The sequence below is a fragment of the Carettochelys insculpta genome, chromosome 6 (assembly GCF_033958435.1).
Source record: "Carettochelys insculpta isolate YL-2023 chromosome 6, ASM3395843v1, whole genome shotgun sequence".
Taxonomy (NCBI): Eukaryota; Metazoa; Chordata; order Testudines; family Carettochelyidae; genus Carettochelys; species Carettochelys insculpta.
The window spans coordinates 113,994,697-114,011,981 of NC_134142.1; the positions used below are offsets into that span (position 1 = coordinate 113,994,697).

The 17,285-nt window shown below is 46.1% G+C and overlaps 2 protein-coding genes across 4 annotated transcripts in view; one reads left to right on the top strand and one right to left on the bottom strand.

Moving 5' to 3' along the window:
* Nucleotides 1–2,045: 2,045 nt before the first annotated feature.
* On the bottom strand, nucleotides 2,046–16,112 carry TMEM80 (transmembrane protein 80). 2 transcript variants are annotated; one of them, XR_012646041.1, is made up of 6 exons: nucleotides 16,093–16,112; nucleotides 8,507–8,523; nucleotides 6,273–6,366; nucleotides 6,071–6,163; nucleotides 2,935–4,268; nucleotides 2,046–2,324 (listed from the first exon to the last, which is right to left on the bottom strand). XR_012646041.1 is itself a non-coding variant. In XM_074997878.1 (5 exons), the coding sequence occupies exons 1-5, from the start codon at nucleotides 16,109–16,111 to the stop codon at nucleotides 4,063–4,065; spliced, it is 429 nt and encodes a 142-aa protein (XP_074853979.1). In that variant the 5' UTR covers nucleotide 16,112; the 3' UTR covers nucleotides 2,046–4,062. The 2 variants fall into 2 exon arrangements, 1 of the variants encoding a protein (XP_074853979.1); XM_074997878.1 differs by having other exon boundaries at nucleotides 2,046–4,268.
* Nucleotides 16,109–17,285, top strand: part of DEAF1 (DEAF1 transcription factor) — a 46,762-nt gene continuing 45,585 nt past the window's right edge. For both annotated transcript variants that reach the window (XM_074997876.1, XM_074997877.1), the window contains exon 1: nucleotides 16,109–17,048. In XM_074997876.1, the coding sequence (XP_074853977.1) occupies nucleotides 16,808–17,048 (241 nt within the window). In that variant the 5' untranslated portion in view covers nucleotides 16,109–16,807. The remainder of the gene's footprint in view (nucleotides 17,049–17,285) is intronic.

Genomic DNA, 17,285 nt, shown 5'->3' on the forward strand with positions numbered 1-17,285 from the left:
ATAATCAGTGAGATCAGCCTTTTACCCAGAGAGCTGGGTGTGCCAAGCTAATATTAATAATAGCGTAACAGGACTCAGAATCCATCTCTGGAACATTAGCCCCTGCCTGGAGTATTTGGTGCGGCCTGAGAGTTTAGGGTTTAGCCACAAAGACAGACACATTGGTTTAACTGAATATGTGAATTTAAATCAGTTTAGTTCAACTTCCATGTAGTCACTTATTTTAAGACTGGGTTCAATTCACCTTAAGTACATTAGGAACAAGTTTTAAGTCAGAAATACTGCTCAAAAATACCAGTGTTTACACAGGGCATTGTTCCAGTTTAACTACACCTGTGTAAGGGATGTTGACAAAGGTTTAGTTGTAGTCTAGTTTCTTTCAGAGAGTTTCAAAATTGCTGACAGTCTGTACACAGAGTAATGCATATAGGCAACAATGTATCACAGAACATTGCACTACAGATATAGTTGAGCCCATCTACATCCTTGACAGAGAAAGCTGCAAACACCAGGAGACACAGGAGGGGTACTTTATTGGCACAGAGGGCACGTGGCTTCAGGCCTTAATTATGGGACTCACAACAACAACTGGAAACAAGATAAGTGTATTTAAATTATTGATGAAGTTAGACGTTTATCTATGTCTTTCTTACCTCTAGCTGGACTAGTATAAGGTGCTCCACTTGCAGCTACCTTTCCAGACTGCCAGAAGTAAGTAACAGATGGATGCTATAGGTAACTCAGTGTGAACTGTAAGGTGTGCTATCCCTGTCTGACATCGGTTTTACCCACAAAAGACAAGTTCTAATAAATTTGTTAGTCTCTAAGGTGCCCTAGGACTGCTGCTTATTTTTGAAGTTACAGGCTAACATGGCTACCCCTCATGAACAATCAGGTAACTGTGGTTTTGTTTACATCACTTTTCCTTTGGCTTCCATTAAGGCCTACATTTCTACATTTGCATGGGACAGGTACAGGTAGATCCGGGTTGAACCTCTGTAATCTGGGAATCTCCGGTTCGGCAACATCCATTCAGCAACATCCAGACCACCGACATTGTTGGACCTGAAAGCCCTGACAACTAGGAGTGGGGTCTAGCGGTACGAGAGCTGGTCGCTGGGAGCCCTGCTGGGGTCAGGAGCAGCCGGTCCAGCAGCAGGGCGGGTGGGAAACTGGAAGACCTGCTGGAGCTGGGAGCACAGGTGGGACTCAGCGTGCTGGCTGGCAGCTGGCATAGGCCAGGATCAGGGCCAGCATCCCCAGCAGGGGAACCAAAGGGCTAGAGGAAAGCCTGGAGACTGGCAGCAGAGAGGCCAGCACTGACCACTCGTTGTCTGACAAACTCCGTGGTTTGAGAGTGGTCAGGTCCCAATGGTACCAGACCACAAGGCCATCCCAAAGGGGAGCCAGGACCAGGGGGAAACCTCCTGTTCCCCAGTGTCCAGGGGTGGGGCCCAACCCAACCCAACCCCTCCCCACCATGCTGTAGGCCCCTGCCCTCCCCTGCTCCCATCTCCCTCTCCATCCCCCTCCCCCAAGCAACAGGACCCAGGGAGTTACCTGGGGTTGAGGGTCAAGTGATGGACACACCAGGGGTCACCTCCCCCCACCCACTGTAATCAGCAGGTGGGCGGTGGCAGCCTGGTCTGCCCTGCTGTGCCTCACTTCTCTGCAGGTGGCAGGAACTGGAGGGGCGCTCCACTTCCTGCCACTGCGAAGAAGTGAGGTGCAGTGGGCTGGAAGGGTGGCATGGCAAAGTAGTGCCGAACAGGCTGCCACTGCCCACGTGGTGGTGGTGGGGGGCAGTCTCTGCTGCCTCCGCCACCCAACCCTCAGCCCCAGGTAACTCCCTGTCCCTCCCATCCATAGAATGGTTTGGGTGGCTGCCTCTGGGCCCCCAAAAGTGCAGGGTCTGGGACAGCCACCCCAGTGTGGACAGGATAGCTCTGTTGGACTAGGGAGGTCCAATCTTGACCAGGAAATGAACAGTCATTTATTTGCGCACACACAGTAAAACTAGATATACTTATACACGGTATGCTTTCATCATGCTTAGGATGCGTGAAGCAGTGTTATAGGTTGTACATTTCACTTTATTAATAGAAATTCTGTTATAGAGCAGACTCCATTATGCCAGGCAAATTTAGAACAAAAGGACTGGTATCTGAACTACACAGGTTAAACAAGAAAGCATTCAGTTGCTCAGCTTATTTTCTCCACAGTTCTCACGTTGACTTTGTGATGAAATCCTGTCCCTACCGAAATAAATGGGAATTTCTGCCATTGGCTTTAGCAGTGCCAGGATTTTACCCCAGTAGATATGCCTGGAGAAATGCAGATTTTGATGTTATTTATGCTGTAATATAATCTGGCTCTGAAGCAGAAGCTAACTACCTCATGGTGGCACAGTGCTGCTGCAGGGGATCTTACATTATAGGCCCTCTGCTGCCATCAAAACTGGGAAAAAGGCATATAGCTGAACCACTACCCAGGCAGCACCAGTCTCTGATTGCCTTTTCAGTCCCCTGCAGCCATTGCAACTTGGGATCTCAGGTTGCTCTCCCAATGTACAGGAGAACTGGCTTGTGCACAGCAGCAGCAAAATCAAAGGAGTCCTTTCCACCCATTCTGCCTAACCCCCCAGTTGTGCTCGGTGTGACTTAGTCACACCACAGAATCTGGTGCAAAATATTTTGCACTTGCAAACAGCAGGAGGGTGTAAAGAATTCTTTATTTTTTAAAAAAAGATATAAAAATAAATCACATGAATATGAAAACCACAATTATGTACACAACCCAATGATTATACTGTTGCAAAACTCCATGGGCATCTGAAAATCTTAGCTTGCATTTTGATTTGAAAATAGTGATTTAACAGAACAGGGAAAGACAGATACAAAAAACAGACATATGTAGAGACTATAAAAAACTTACACAACATGAAAGCTGGTCTTTCAAACGGATGAATCAAAGTCTAACAGCCACGCTACACTGTCAAGGTAGTAGAAAGGGGATGTCACATTCATGCCCATTTTAAAGCCCCAGCCTTTACGTTGCCAATGTAGACACATGGTGCCTTAGTGGAAATGAACAGTGGACAAACCTGTATTTCTGACAACAGCTGTAACTCAGCACCCTGGTGCATGAAGGAGACCTGATTCTGCTCTTTCACATACTGGTATCAATCAGAATAACCCCCCTGAAGTCAGTGGAGCTACATGGGTGTAAATGGAACAAGTGAGATCAGAATAAGGACAACAGGACAAAATTCTTCCCTGGAATACAACCCTGTACACAGAAGGGCAGAATTGAGCTCACAGTATTTTCTTCTAATGTAGATAGGACGTGTCTCCCCTCTGCCTTACTCCAGTTTTATGCCAGCGCAATTCCATTAAAAGCAATGGCATTGTCCCCTCATACAACTGGAGTAATATGCTGGTGTAGATGTTTTGATCTGGATACAAATATCTGATGCAGAATGTTGATTAAATACACATGTTCATCTTTAGGCACAGCAAGTCAGCATACAGACCCAAGGCAGGAATACACTTGAAAATGTGTGAAACTTTAAGCACAGACATACTTCCATTGACTGCGATGGAATTACTCAAACTTAAAGAGGAGCATGTACTTCAGTGGTTTTGTGAAACAGGGCCATTGGCACAGAGCTAGCGTACAGGATATTTTAGCTGCTTATTCATAGGGTTCTGTGCTAAAGTAGGGCTATATGAAAACTTGTATCATGAGGATGAATTTCCCCTCTATTTCACGTTGGGAAAGTGAAACCAAAACCAGTAAGATCTTGACATTTGTGAGTGCAACATTCGTGAATTCAATTATTTGTGAATGCTGCTTTCCCTGGGCTCTGGCGGGGAGCGCTGGCAGCCGCTGCTTCCCTGCGGCTCCAGGCGGGGAGTGCCAGAGGCTGCCACTTCCTTAGGGCTCCCATATTTGTGAAAACCAACATTTGCAAGGGTTCTGAACATGGAACCATCGCAAATGTTGCAACCCTATTGTACTTTACTAGTAAGACACTTTAACGAAGCATGCTGTCCCAGAGGTTTAGCTGACAAATGCAGCAATGGCTATGATCTGTAGAACTCCCTCAAGCCCATATGTGCAAAGAAGAATCGCATTAATAATGACATCTGCTTTCAGCACGTAAGTCGCCCACGCCAAGAAGTAGACAGACAGCATTATGCTGCCAACAGTAATCATGAGACTGACCCCTAGTGGAACTTCTTCTTCTGTCAGGTTACCCTTTGTACCTTAAGGAAACAAAAAGGTTAAATGAATCTTTGTTTACAGTGACAAAATCTTGCACCCCAATCCAGGAAAGCAGCCTTGTTCAGTAAAGGTACGTAAACACGTGAAACTAGAAGTACATGCTTAATGACTTTTTGCTTACATGCTTTCATAAATGGAGTCTGATTGAAGGTAGCAGAAATCCGCCCGTCAGCACAGATATCATTTTCATTAAGTGCTACATCAGTGTAGCTGCAACCATGCACTTGTAGACAAGCCCTAAGCACAACTCCTACATTTTCACCTGCATTAATTGATTTTAAAGTTAGATGTGACCATTACAATCATCTTGTCTGATGTGTTGCTTGAACGGCCATCAGATTTCATGACATAGTTCCTGCATCTAGCCTAACAACTTGTTGATGAGTATATTTTCTATAAAGAAATCCAAACATGATGTAAGTATTTCAAGTAATGGAGAGTCTACCACATCTCTTAGTCATCTGTTCCAATTGTTAAGAATCTTTGTTAGATATTTGTACCTTATGTCCAAGACAGTCGTAGGGTCAGTAGTTTTGTTATTACAGATTGAACCTCAATAATCCAGGACTCTCTCAACTAGCAAACTCTGTAATCCAGCCTGATTTTAGTTAGCCAGACTACCACTTATCCTGGGTGTTGCCAAGTTTTCTGTGGTCTCATAAAGTTTATTTACAGCCACCAGTCCTGGCTCCCAGAGTTCTGTGTTGTTATTTGGCTGTAATTTTCCCTTAAATGTCTTCTAAGAGTCCAGGAAGCACCGAACTTGTTGGTACTGTGCTAGAAAACATTGACCTCCTGTCATCCGGCAAATTCTCTTGTCTAGTACCAATCAAGCCTGGAGGGTGCTGGATGTGAGAGATTCAACCTATACTGTTCAATTACCTTGGACTGGAAAGGTATTTGTCCAATTTATAAAATGTTTTCATCAAGCTGGCCCTGAGCACACATGCAGAGAATTTACTTTTAGATACATTTTAACAATAACATGACTAGAACAAGCTAAATTCATCAGTGCTGTAACCTAGCTGAATTCAGCAGAAGCCTGTGGTATGTATGCTGATATAAATGTATTAAGAACACCTATCATATAAAAAATACCCACCCTACCCCTGCCCAGCACCCTTATGATGACTCAGTAATATCTACAGTGGGGGTTGAAACTGAGGCTTATGTGGCTCCTATACCACTTTAGCCCATTAACCCACTGCAAAGGGGCAGAGCCAAGGTGGGAGTCCCTCCTGCCCATACCCCATCCTCAAAGCACAGTGCTGGAAGGAATGAAAGCTGCACGAAGGAGAGTGTGGAGCAAATGTGACAGCTCTAAGTTGCTCAAGGAAATCTGTACTGAATGTTCCCTGAGGCTATGACCAGCCACTTGACCTCTTTTATGGTGCTGCTGTAGCAGTGTAAGAGTACTTCAGTAGAAACAGGACTTAAATGTTTTGAGCTTTATTCTCTTGTACAACATACACTCTTACAACCAGCACAACAATACGCTAGTGTTATATTTCCAGTAGTTCTTGTTATCTGTGAATCTGTCCATTTTTAGGGATACTTAAAAATTACATTTAACCCATACATAACTACTATTATTTGCCTTTTTGGCCACACACATCAATGAATCAGTTAAAGTTTAACATGCATGTTTAAGAGTCTGTAAAATAACTGGTTAAACTGCTCAATCAGCAAGTTTTGACACACATTATTACCATGATTAATGTGTGAAAAGTATGAAGCAAACATTCCATCTTAAAGTGCACAACGATAACTAGGATCAACATACCCAAGTATAATCGGATTGCTTCTAAAATGGCCATAATGAACAGTAAGCCGAGATCAACAGCCAAATAATTATCTGGATAACTGAACACTTGACCTGTTGAATAACAAAGTATAAACAAAACCACTAGGTACGTTGTCACCACAACATAACACACACACACACATCTGAGTTCTGTATTTAGAATAAGTATAAAGTAACTTACTTTTATAAATAATCATTAGAAGAGTTGCCAAGAAATAAAAGATATAATAAAATCCATTTAAATACAAGAGGATCTGTAAGGGAACAGATGACAGCTGACAAATATTATTAAGGATCTGTAACAGTAATGCAGTCCAGATCTATTTTATAAATCATTCACAGCATAGTAACCTCAACCTATTATGCCTTATTTTCCATAGCAGTTCATGTACATATAGGTTTTACCTTTACACTTAAGATAGCCAGGTAAGTGGTGTCTTGGAAATACCTAAAATCAGTTGTGATTCCAAGTATTATGGATTTAGGGCAACTGTGTGCTGGTTTCTTGTCTGTTTGAATGCTTACTTCTAGCTAAATTGGGTGTCAAGGGGGCCCTCATTAGCATAATATCTTTATGCTGTATAGTGTTTAGGGTATTTATCCTCGCAACACTCTGGCGAGCCGGATTATTCCTAATTCTGCATCTGAGGAACTGATGCATAGGGTGAGTGACTTGCACAAGGTCACACAGGAAGTCTACAGTAGAGCAGGATCTTGAATCAAACTCTCTTAAGGGCTTGGGTAGTGCTCTTATCCATTTTTCCAGTTAGGTAAATATTACAAGAGTCTTTGTGCTTTCATGGGTAAAACCCACTTCTTCATCTGAAGAAGTGAGTCTTACCCACAAAAGATCATGACTTAGTAATTCCTTTTAGTCTTTAAGGTGCTACAGGACTGCTTGTTATTTGTGAAGCTACAGACTACTTGTGAGGCTACCACTCAAAGAGTGTTTGTTAGCAAGAGTCTTTTAGCCAGCAGCCATGCGTTTCATTAGTATTTCCTTCACAGTTTATCATGTATTTTTAAAAGGGGAAAAGCCACAGGAGCCAAATGTGATATGTGTTTCAAAGGCTGACAATGCCTTTTTTATAAGTGGAGATACTTTCTTTAGTAAAATACAGGAGCCAAAAATCTCTGCTGCATGCATTTAAACCAAGAGAGAGGTTGTCATAGATTTCTAGTGGCCATTTAGTTATATTGTCCACAAGTTTTAAGCTCATATTAAGTTTTCATACAAATTATTTTAATGTTACTGTCCACCCAGTTTTGGATGAAAATATCATGGGTGTAGTCCAGTTCCCAAGCATGTTTAATTTTAATAAGGCAGAACTTGGTTTTCTTGTTTATCTGGTTGAAGGAAGGTAGAGCAAAAATGGTGGAGAAATTCCAGTACCAGAGGTCTTTGACGTATAAGGTGTCTGTTTCTCTTTTTAAGAGGGTACCAGGGGAGAGGTAGGAAGCAGAATTAAACAGAGAAGACAGACAGATAAAGAGAGTGCTACAATGTTCTTCTGGCGCCTCTTGTCAGTTATGTAATGCCAAGTCTCAGGGGTATGTGCTGCATGGATTTCATAGGGCTCAGTCTATGAATCTAAGCATAAATTCTATGTTGTTAGTATGGACCAACCAGTCACTGTCTCCTTTGCCTCTTATCTCTCACCTTCACCGCTAAAGACCATGGATCTGGTGATTGGTTTTTGTTTCACCTCTTTCCATTACTCCTCTACACATCACTAACTTAGGGTATGTCTTCATTTAGGTGAGCAACTCATGACTTAACTAGCCTGGATGTGAGCAGGGACATTGCAAAACCACACCTGAGTTACTGGGTCCACAGTGATTCATGTGTTGCTAGGATTTCTCGAGGCACATTCCATGTTTTTTTAGTATGGCTGTAAAATGACCCACTCTATGATTCTTTCCAAGACAACTGCAGGAGAACTTTGTACTTCCCAACAGATGGGGGAGAAGCAATTGTGAGAAAGCAATAGAGGAAATGGATTACTGCCATTTGACTAGCTTAGCTAATGTCCTGATAGCAAAGTGGGTGGGTGACCAGTATGAGTGAAAGCAGCACTTACTCATCAGCTTATAGCACCAAACTAGCCATCTAGCCCAGGCTGCAAACATAAGTACATTCATGTGAGAAGGCTTCATTGGTGTATGGGTGCAGGGTAGGAGCAACATTCAAGTAGGACCCTGAATTAACTCAGCTGTGAAGACAAACCTTTCAAAGCTATCACTTACCAACAGTAGCTCAAATGGATGGTGTTGATGGTTGATGCCACACACAAAAAGGATACCAGTAAACTATACTCGTTTAAATATTGCACAAATTTATTAGACAAGAAGAAATCAATCTACTCCTACTGTTCTGAGTGTAAAGTGCAAGGGATGGAATGTCCAAAAGGATACAACTGATGAAGTTCTTCCTGCTCTCAGAGGGAAAATAAGGAATAATTAGAAGAAAATCACTCTAAATTTTTCCTCCTAAAAATGTTTCAAAATGCACTTATGACAAACTTATTTGGAAGGCTAAGGAGATTGTAATAATGATTTCCTCCAATTCCATGGGGAGGGGAACTAGTATTTCTCTACATCAGCCATTTCAGAGTTAGAAAATAACTTGTTTTAGGATACATTAAACCTAAAGTAATTTTGTGAAATCTTCTTGGAAAGAATTCTCCTTCTCTTGTGAGTACATCTCTCTGAAAATGTTAAACACTATATAGACACTAGGGATGTTAAAGTTCAGTCAGATGAGGCTTACTGGGTATGGTTAACTAGTAGGAGCTGGAGCAGCCCTCTCACCCACCATGGGTAGGGGGTTGCTCCATCCCTGTGGGGCCCCATGCGTGGGGGATGCTCCAGTGTGTCCAGAGCAACCCCCATCTGCAGCAGGCATGCTCCCAGGCTGGGCCACTCCTGATAGGGCTGCTCCAGCCACACCAGAGCCCTTCCCACCCACAGCAGCACTGTGGGCAAAGATGTTCCAGGCCAGACAGTCCAGCCCCGTTCGTAGCTGGAAAACTGGGCTAGAGTGGCCTCTCCAACTGCCCCTGCCACTCAATTGGTTATTCGGTTAAACCTAACATTTAACCAGTTAACCAATTAAATGGGATTTTAAATCCCTAATAGATATTAAATATTCTGTGTATCTACACCAACGATGGGCAACCTAGGCTAGTGGGTGTGCTGCATAAATGTCCCTTCTTCATCTCAGTGGGCCACTAGATTGTTGCAACCAAGTGAGTCTCCCAGGACAGGGCAGTTTGACTACAATTTGCAGGGTGTGTCAAACAATGCAGACCAAAATCAGCAGAATCTGGCAACGCTGACTGTGTGCAACAGTAGACAAAATGTCTTGTGAGCCACACACAGAACCCAATGGCCACATACAGCCCTGGGGCTGCAGGTTACCGGCTACTGCTTTGTATGTTTGCAGCACTCATTATGAATCACTTGAAGAAGTTTCCCTATGTCTGAACTGTACAAGAACCAGGGAAACATGCACAAGGAATCAGTATATCTCATCTGTTGTTAAAATACAACCAAAGGTTGACCAAATCCAACCTATGGCCTCAGACACCAAAATGTTGCCTTATCCCCACCTACTTCCTTCTAACCACAATCACTGAAAGCCCATATAAGTTATATTGCCACAATGCAATTTAAAAAGAAATGCATGACCAAGCAATAGTTCCTCTGGGAGGGGCTAGTGTCTAATCTGACTTTTTTATAAAATACTAATTTAAGTTTTCCTGAAGTGTGGCAGTATTGGCCTCATAGAAAGCTCACTCTGTCTATTGTTATCCCTCTAGCACCTCATAGGTACATAAAGAATACAGAATCTTTTGTATTAGCCCAAGTTTTCAGAAAGCAAAACTAAGTCACTTTGTGATTGGGACACTCATCCCACAAAGATTTATGCCTCTGCTGTTAAATTTTACACACTTAGGTCAGTGAGACTACTTACAATGTGTAAAGCTGAGCTGATGTGGAAGGAAGTCTTTGTGGGATTAGGGCCGAAGGTGGGGCTACACACAAATTTTGTATTGATATGTCAGTTAAGGGGTGCTTTCTTACCAAAATAATTTTACCAGAATAACCTGTAATGTGGATAGTTTATTCCCCTTCCCAGACAGGAAAAAAAAAGCTTGTCTGTATTTGTTACAGTAAAAGCCATGTTATTTGGCACTTGGATAACTGGTACATTCTATTAACCAACATTTGGGCCAGCTGCCATGAAGCCGGGTGCTCTGCCATGGTCAGCTGCTGCAGGGCTGGCTTCCTGGCCAGAGCCGGCTGTTGCGGAGTGGTTCCCCTGGCTGGGGCTGGCTGCTAGGGAGCTGCTCCTCCATTCAGGGGGCAGAGAAGGGCCAGCTCCACTGCTGGGGTTGGCAGCCTCCCCAGCAGCTCTGTTTGACTAATAGGCAAATTTGATTATCTGACAAGCCCTGTTCCCCAGGGATGCCAGATAATCAAGCTTCTGCTGCAGCGATGTCCAACCTTTTCAAGGCGGTGACCCTGGAAAACCTCCCCCGCCCCGCCAACCTCACATGAGTTCCATGTGCTGCCCCTGCTGCCAGCCACTGTTCCTTTGCTGGGCCGCCACCACCATCTCCTCTGCACAGCTCCCCCACAGCCCTCCTATTCCCTTCCCTCACCTGCAGTGTGGATGGTTCCCTGCCCTGCTGTGCTGAAATGGGATTCAATTTAATTGGTTTAATGGCCAGACCCTTCCTGCTGGCAGTTAAACCAATTAAATTTAATTTCATTTCAGCGTGGCAGGGCAGAGACTGGGAACCAGAGGGGCGAGTGGCAGCAGAGCCATGTGATGGTCATAGTTGCCCAGTTGACGACCCTTAGAAAATCTAATCCCAACCCATGTTTGGATCCCAACCCATAGGTTGGAAATCCCTGTTCTACTGTAATTAAGTGTTAATTAAAAGTGAAGTAACTCCTTGAGACGATACCATTATTCTGCAATAGTGATAGCTCTTACTCCAGAATTCCTTCTGTAGGCAAGCCTAAGATACATCGTTATAACTAATTCCATACAACAATGAATGTACCACTTTAAGTATGCTGGGACAGGTAAAACAGTACAATTTTTGTGTATACGCAAGCCTTTAGGGAACTGCCCAAATATCATACTGAGTCAATGAAAGAGCTGGTTCCCAGTTCCCTGCTCTTATCTATGAAACCATATACCATTGTCATTAGCCCACAACTAAGAATTAACATAGTCCTACATTTGTACCAAAGACAAATGATATAATAGCGAATAACTAGGGCCCTACCAAATTCATGATCCATTTTAGTCAATGTTATGGTCATAGGATTTTAAAAACTGACTTTAATTTCACCAATTAAATATGAATTTTCAGGATGTTGTAATTTTGGGGGGTCTAGACTCAGAGTAGTTGGGAGGGTCATGTTATTGTGAAGGGGTTGTAACAAATACGGTTACCCGTATTTCTATGTGGCTGCTGGCAATAGCACTGCCTTCAGAGTGGTGGCTGCTGGTCAGGATCCTATCTCTGAAGGCAGAGTCACCACTAGGAGCAGAGCAGAAGCATGGTATGGTATTGCCATCCTTACTTCTGCGCTGCTTCCTGCAGAACTGAGCCCTCAGTCTGCGGCTTCCACTCTCTGGCCACCCAGCTCTGAAGGCAGCAGTTGAGAAGTAAGCTTGCATGGTATGGTATTGCCAACCTTACTTCTGTGCTGCTGCTGCTGCTTGCAGGGCATTGCCTTCAAAGCTGGATATCCAGCAAACACCTACCACTCTGCAGCTTTGCAGCTCTGAAGGCAACAAAGCATTAAGGACAACGATACTGCAACCCCCTCCCCCATGCCCTTTATAACTCCTCTGTGACTCCCTTTTGGGCTAGGACACCCAATTCAAGAAATGCTGATCTCCCCCCGTGACATCTGTATAAATAGGTAAAAGCATACAAAAGACCAGATTTCACAGTTTGGGTGGAGGACACAAAAATTCAGGGTCTGTGACACGTTCTTCATGGCTATAAATTTGGTAGGCCCTACTAATAACCCTCCTTAGCATTAATAGAATCTCAGTGTCTTTCACCAACATAATTTACTGATGCATGACAACACACACTTATGACACACATATTGTAAATATAGTAATTATGAACCCAGTAGTAACACATCCACTTAATCTTATAGTTTATGAACATGAATAACATTAATTTTTCATGCTTTCATTTTCCAAAATAATGGAAATACGTCAGCTGAAATTCTCCCTTCCCATACGCATGCATGGTGTTCTTTAAGAAAATTAGGCAGGGGCTACATTTAAAAAAAAAAAACAAAAAAAAAACCCCCAACCACTTGTTTGAAACAGACTATGGGCCTGGTTCTATGTTTTGTCAATGTGTCAAACTTCCAGTGAAATCAGTGAGGTTCTTCTCACTGAGTATCTCCACAATCTAGCGCAAGTCACAATTTTCAAAACAGCTTTCTTAAGATATACATGCAGCTTGTGCATATGCAATGCTTTTTTTGTGCAGATATTTACCAGCACCCCTGCAGCCCCAGCCATGGGATCCCCAGCTAGGTGGCAGGGAGACCCCACCAAGCCCTGGGGCTGACAGCTGGCTGGGGCACAGACCTGCATGAGAAACTCCAGCTCCAGGGACCGGGCCACGCGTAAGGGAACCCTGGCAGCCCCAGGGATCTGGCAGGAGGAGTGGGGGGTCCCTAGCAGCCCAGCAGTGGGGAGATAATTTACCGATATCAGAAAGATGTTGAAAGGTTTCATTCATTGATGTTTGATGATGCTTCAACACTGCAGAAGGTTGGTGCTAATTTAAGTATAAAATATAATTTTATTCAAGGGAGGATACCCCACTCTATTGGTCAGTTGTGAACAGTAAGCCTCATATTTTTTATTCATATTACATTACATCAAAATAATGACAAACAAAATTCTGATCAGCTCAATTTAAAAATAGCTAAGAATGATGTAATAAGCAAATTCTCAAGAAGAGTTTTGCCAGTGACTTCCAAATTGTATGGAGTGGGACAAAATTGTACTGACTGATAGTTAATAATGCATGCATCTCAGTTACAGCTATCTCACTGGTGAAGCATTTCTCTCCCATGCTTTACTTCATTATGGCTACGTCTACGCTAGCCCCAAACTTCGAAATGGCCATGCAAATGGCCATTTCGAAGTTTACTAATGAAGAGCTGAAATGCATATTCAGCGCTTCATTAGCATGCGAGCAGCCACGGCACTTCAAAACTGACGTGCCTCGCCGCCGCGCGTCTCGTCCCAACGGGGCTCTTTTTCGAAAGGACCCCGCCTATTTCGAAGTCCCCTTATTCCCATGAGCTGATGGCAATAAGGGGACGTCGAAGTAGGCAGGGTCCTTTCGAAAAGAAGCCCCGTTGGGACGAGATGCGCGGCAGCGAGGCGCGTCAATTCAAAGTGCCGCGGCCGCCCACATGCTAATGATGAAGCACTGAATATGCATTTCAGTGCTTCATTAGTAAACTTCGAAATGGCCATTAGCGTGGCCATTTCGAAGTTTGGGGCTAGTGTAGACATGGCCTATATGTTATAGAGTATCCCACATGGAGAACAAATTAAACAAAATATCCATGCTGTATAATGCATGTTGCCAGAAACACTCATTCAAAGAATACCTGACAAGTTAGTCATGATACTGACAATTTAGTTATGCTCAGTTAGGTAGATTCATCATTATTGCATTTACAGGGTTCAAGTGTTTTGATTAATTCAAATGTTTTGAAATGGGGATGAGGAATATGGTTAATTCATGGCAGTTTTTGAGATGTTGGTCTGTTTTGCAGTAGGAACACTTTCATTGCTTCAAAAATTTTCTTGGGATATGTAAACTGTTTCCTGCCCAACTATGGTTGCAAGCAAGAGGAAGGGCCCTCTGTGTGAAAGTGGTGAAGGGCTGTAGTTTGCACAGATGTGAATAGGTCACAGGAGGACACACCAAGTGCTCTCTGTGTGGAGGTGGGAGGCTGCACACACCTAAAGGACAGAAGTTGGAGACGCCTGTGCCATGCAGTAGTGCAGCACATATAGCTGTAGGCAGCAGCATGCAACGGGGAGGAAAAAACAAATTGTTGCCCTTCACTGAGCACTGGGATGCAGCAGCGCATAGGACGGAGTTTCTGACTCCAAATACTCTAGTGAGTTCAGGAAGTAAAAATCAGAAGTAAGCAGGCAGGGGGCGCAACTAAAGTTCTCACTGGCAGAGGTGTTTCTGGATGGGGGAAGGGACTACCCACCAATGTTCCCTCATTTTTTTCCCCCATACATGCATAGAATAAATTTTATGTGCACCAAAGTATATGTTGATGTACACCACTAACAGAAACATGCTGCCAACAATAGGAGACTGTGGAGGTGCTTCTAATCTGCTGGGTGGCATGTGAATCTCTCCTGGTGGCTGCCCAAGTGCTTAGCTTACAGGGTACACTGCTCCCCATCATTCCAGATTTCTCCTGGAGAAAAGGGGAAGAGGACTTAAGTTTCTCCAGCTGGCGGGGGGAAGAGGGGAAAAAGATCAGGACAATATGGAGGAGGAGAACCCTTACACATGAGCCCCTCCTGGCTCCCCTCAAGAAAATTCTGGTCATGCCCTTGCAGACATCTGGTGCCTGATATCATCATTGGTATGTACTGGGGAAAAGGGGAGAGTGAACCAGGGCAGCTGCATGCTTTTCTGATTCTTTGTCTCTTCCAGACACCCTCCAACTAACACCTACTTCTAGCCCCCAACTGTCCACCTAGAAACCTAACCCCCCTCCTTAGTTCCAGCTTGTGCCCACTCACATTCTCAGTCTCCACCAGCAACCCTCTCCTTAGTCTAGGTGTGAGAGCCACTTGTGGCCCATTGGGTTTCTATGTGTGGCCTGCAAAGCATATTATTTACCACTGCCCCCACGAGCTTACCAGATTCCATCCGTGTTGTTTTTTTCCTGCCCCTACTACTAAACTGGCACATATGGAAAACAAGATCAGATGAAATTAAGTGTGTGTTGATTGGATGCAACATTGACTGTGAGAGCCACATGCTCCCTTTGCTTCCAATGAAAGGGCTACTACAGTTCAATTGGCTCCCTGGCAAATTCTAGCAAAACAAAAAAGCTGTCCAGTAGCACTTTAAAGACAAACAACATAATTTATTCGGTGATGAGCTTTTGTGGGACAGACCCACTTCATCAGATCTTCTGGCCCATGAAAGCTCATCACCTAATAAATTATTTTGTTTGTCTTTAAAGTGCTACTGGACTGCTTTTTTGTTTTGATAGTATATAGACTAGCATGGCTATCTCTCTGTTACCACTCGCAAATTCTAGATATTCAAGCAGTTAGTAAAACTGCCCTGTCCCTGGAGACCATCTATGTACACTGATGTGGCCTATTGAGAAGAAGTCATTCAAGCGGCCCACACTCTAGCCCAAGGCTGTCCATTGCTGCCTTAGTCCCTTGCACTCCTGGAAATCCCTAGACATCCAGAGCTCCATTAGTAACTCCCCTCCCCCATGCACATAAGACCCCGCTCTGTGTTTTGCATCCTTCTCCCAAACACCCATCACTCGTCTCCCCCTGCCTTCCTCCAGCCCGGCAGCTCGGACACACCCATCCCGCCCCCCTTCCCAAGGCCAGCTGTAGGCAAGGGGCAGCAGGGGCTTCACCCAGCCTGTCCCTCCCCCTCCACCGAGAGGTCGCGGTGCCCTGACCCCTCCCCACCGCAAGCTAACTCCGGAATCGCTTTGCTTCCCTTTCGCGTGTGAACGCTCCGCGAGCCACTGCTCGCCTCCCTGGGCCGCGCGCCGGCCGGAGGCGTCGTTCTCGCGGCGATGTAACCATAGCAACGCGGTGAGGGACCTAGCCCATCATCACGGCCGGGGCAAGCCGGCTGTGAACCGTCCCCCTGCCCCTCGGCCACGGAGCTCCCGGTAACGATGGCAACGCGTCGGCTCACCTCTCCTAACGGCAGCCATGTTCTCCCCCCTCCCTTCACCGCCCTCAGTCCGCTAGAATCCCGGCATCCCTTGCGCCGCTCGGGTTTCGAGCGCCTTCGGCCATTGCCGCCTATTCTCGCGCACTCAGGGCGGAAAGGCGCTCCCTGGCTCCGTTCAGCCCACCGCCTTCGGAGCGCCTCGGAGACCTTCGGGCGTCCGGCCGGGTTCGTTCCACTTCGGGCTCACTCGGGCGCGGTCCGTTCGGCTCCCCGACCGAGGGGGGCGTTCGGCTGAGATCGGAACGGACTCGGCTCCTCGCTGCCATCGGGGCGAGGAGCTGAGAGGATTCGTGCAGACTCGTGTCTAATCGGCTCTAGTCCCCAGCCGCCTCGGGCAGGTGTCTTCCCCGGCCCCCTACCGCTCCGGCGAGAGCGGCGAGGACTCTGAGAGGTTCGGCTCGCCCGGCGTGCGGTCTGCACGGGCGAGCTCGGTAGGGCTCGGAGCCATTCGGCCACGATCGGAGGGGATTCGGGAAGAGGCACGGCTCTCGGCTGCTCTTTCTCGGCAGCACTCGGATCTGTTCGGAAGGACTCGGGATCGCTCGGAGGACCCTGGGGCAGCGCCTCCACCCGCCCCACCCGGGATCTCGGACCGGATTCGTGTAAAATCGGAGAGGGCTCGGCTCCGGTTCGGCTCCTCTCGGCCCCCAGCTAGCGCCGCCTCGGGCGGGCTCGGATGGAGGACTCGGACCCGGCGAAGCAGCTGGGCTTGGCCGAGGCGGCGGCAGTGGCTGCGGCGGCAGTAGCCGCAGCAGTGGCGGCGGAAGGATCCGAGCACCAGAGGACGGAGGCGGAGCCTGAGGCGGAGGCAGCGGCACAGGTGACGGCGGTGACTGTGATGGCGGCGGATGCCGAACACATCGAAATGGGAGCCGAGTCCCTGCCGAGCGCAGACGAGGCCGCCGCCGCCTTCGCAGGTCAGAGCGCGGCGGCGCATGCGCACAGTTGCGCGGCAGGCGCGCGCGCTAGCTGCGAAAACCGGCTTCGTAGCTTTTCCTTCTCTGTGCACGCCGGAGGATGCCGCAGCAGCGGGTTCGCCTGCACTTCCTGCCCTGGCTTTGGTACCGCTCGCCTCTGCTCTCTCCCCAGCTCCCACTGCAACCGCTGCCAGGCATGTGACCCCTTCTCCGGGGATTTGGTAGAACCACAGAACA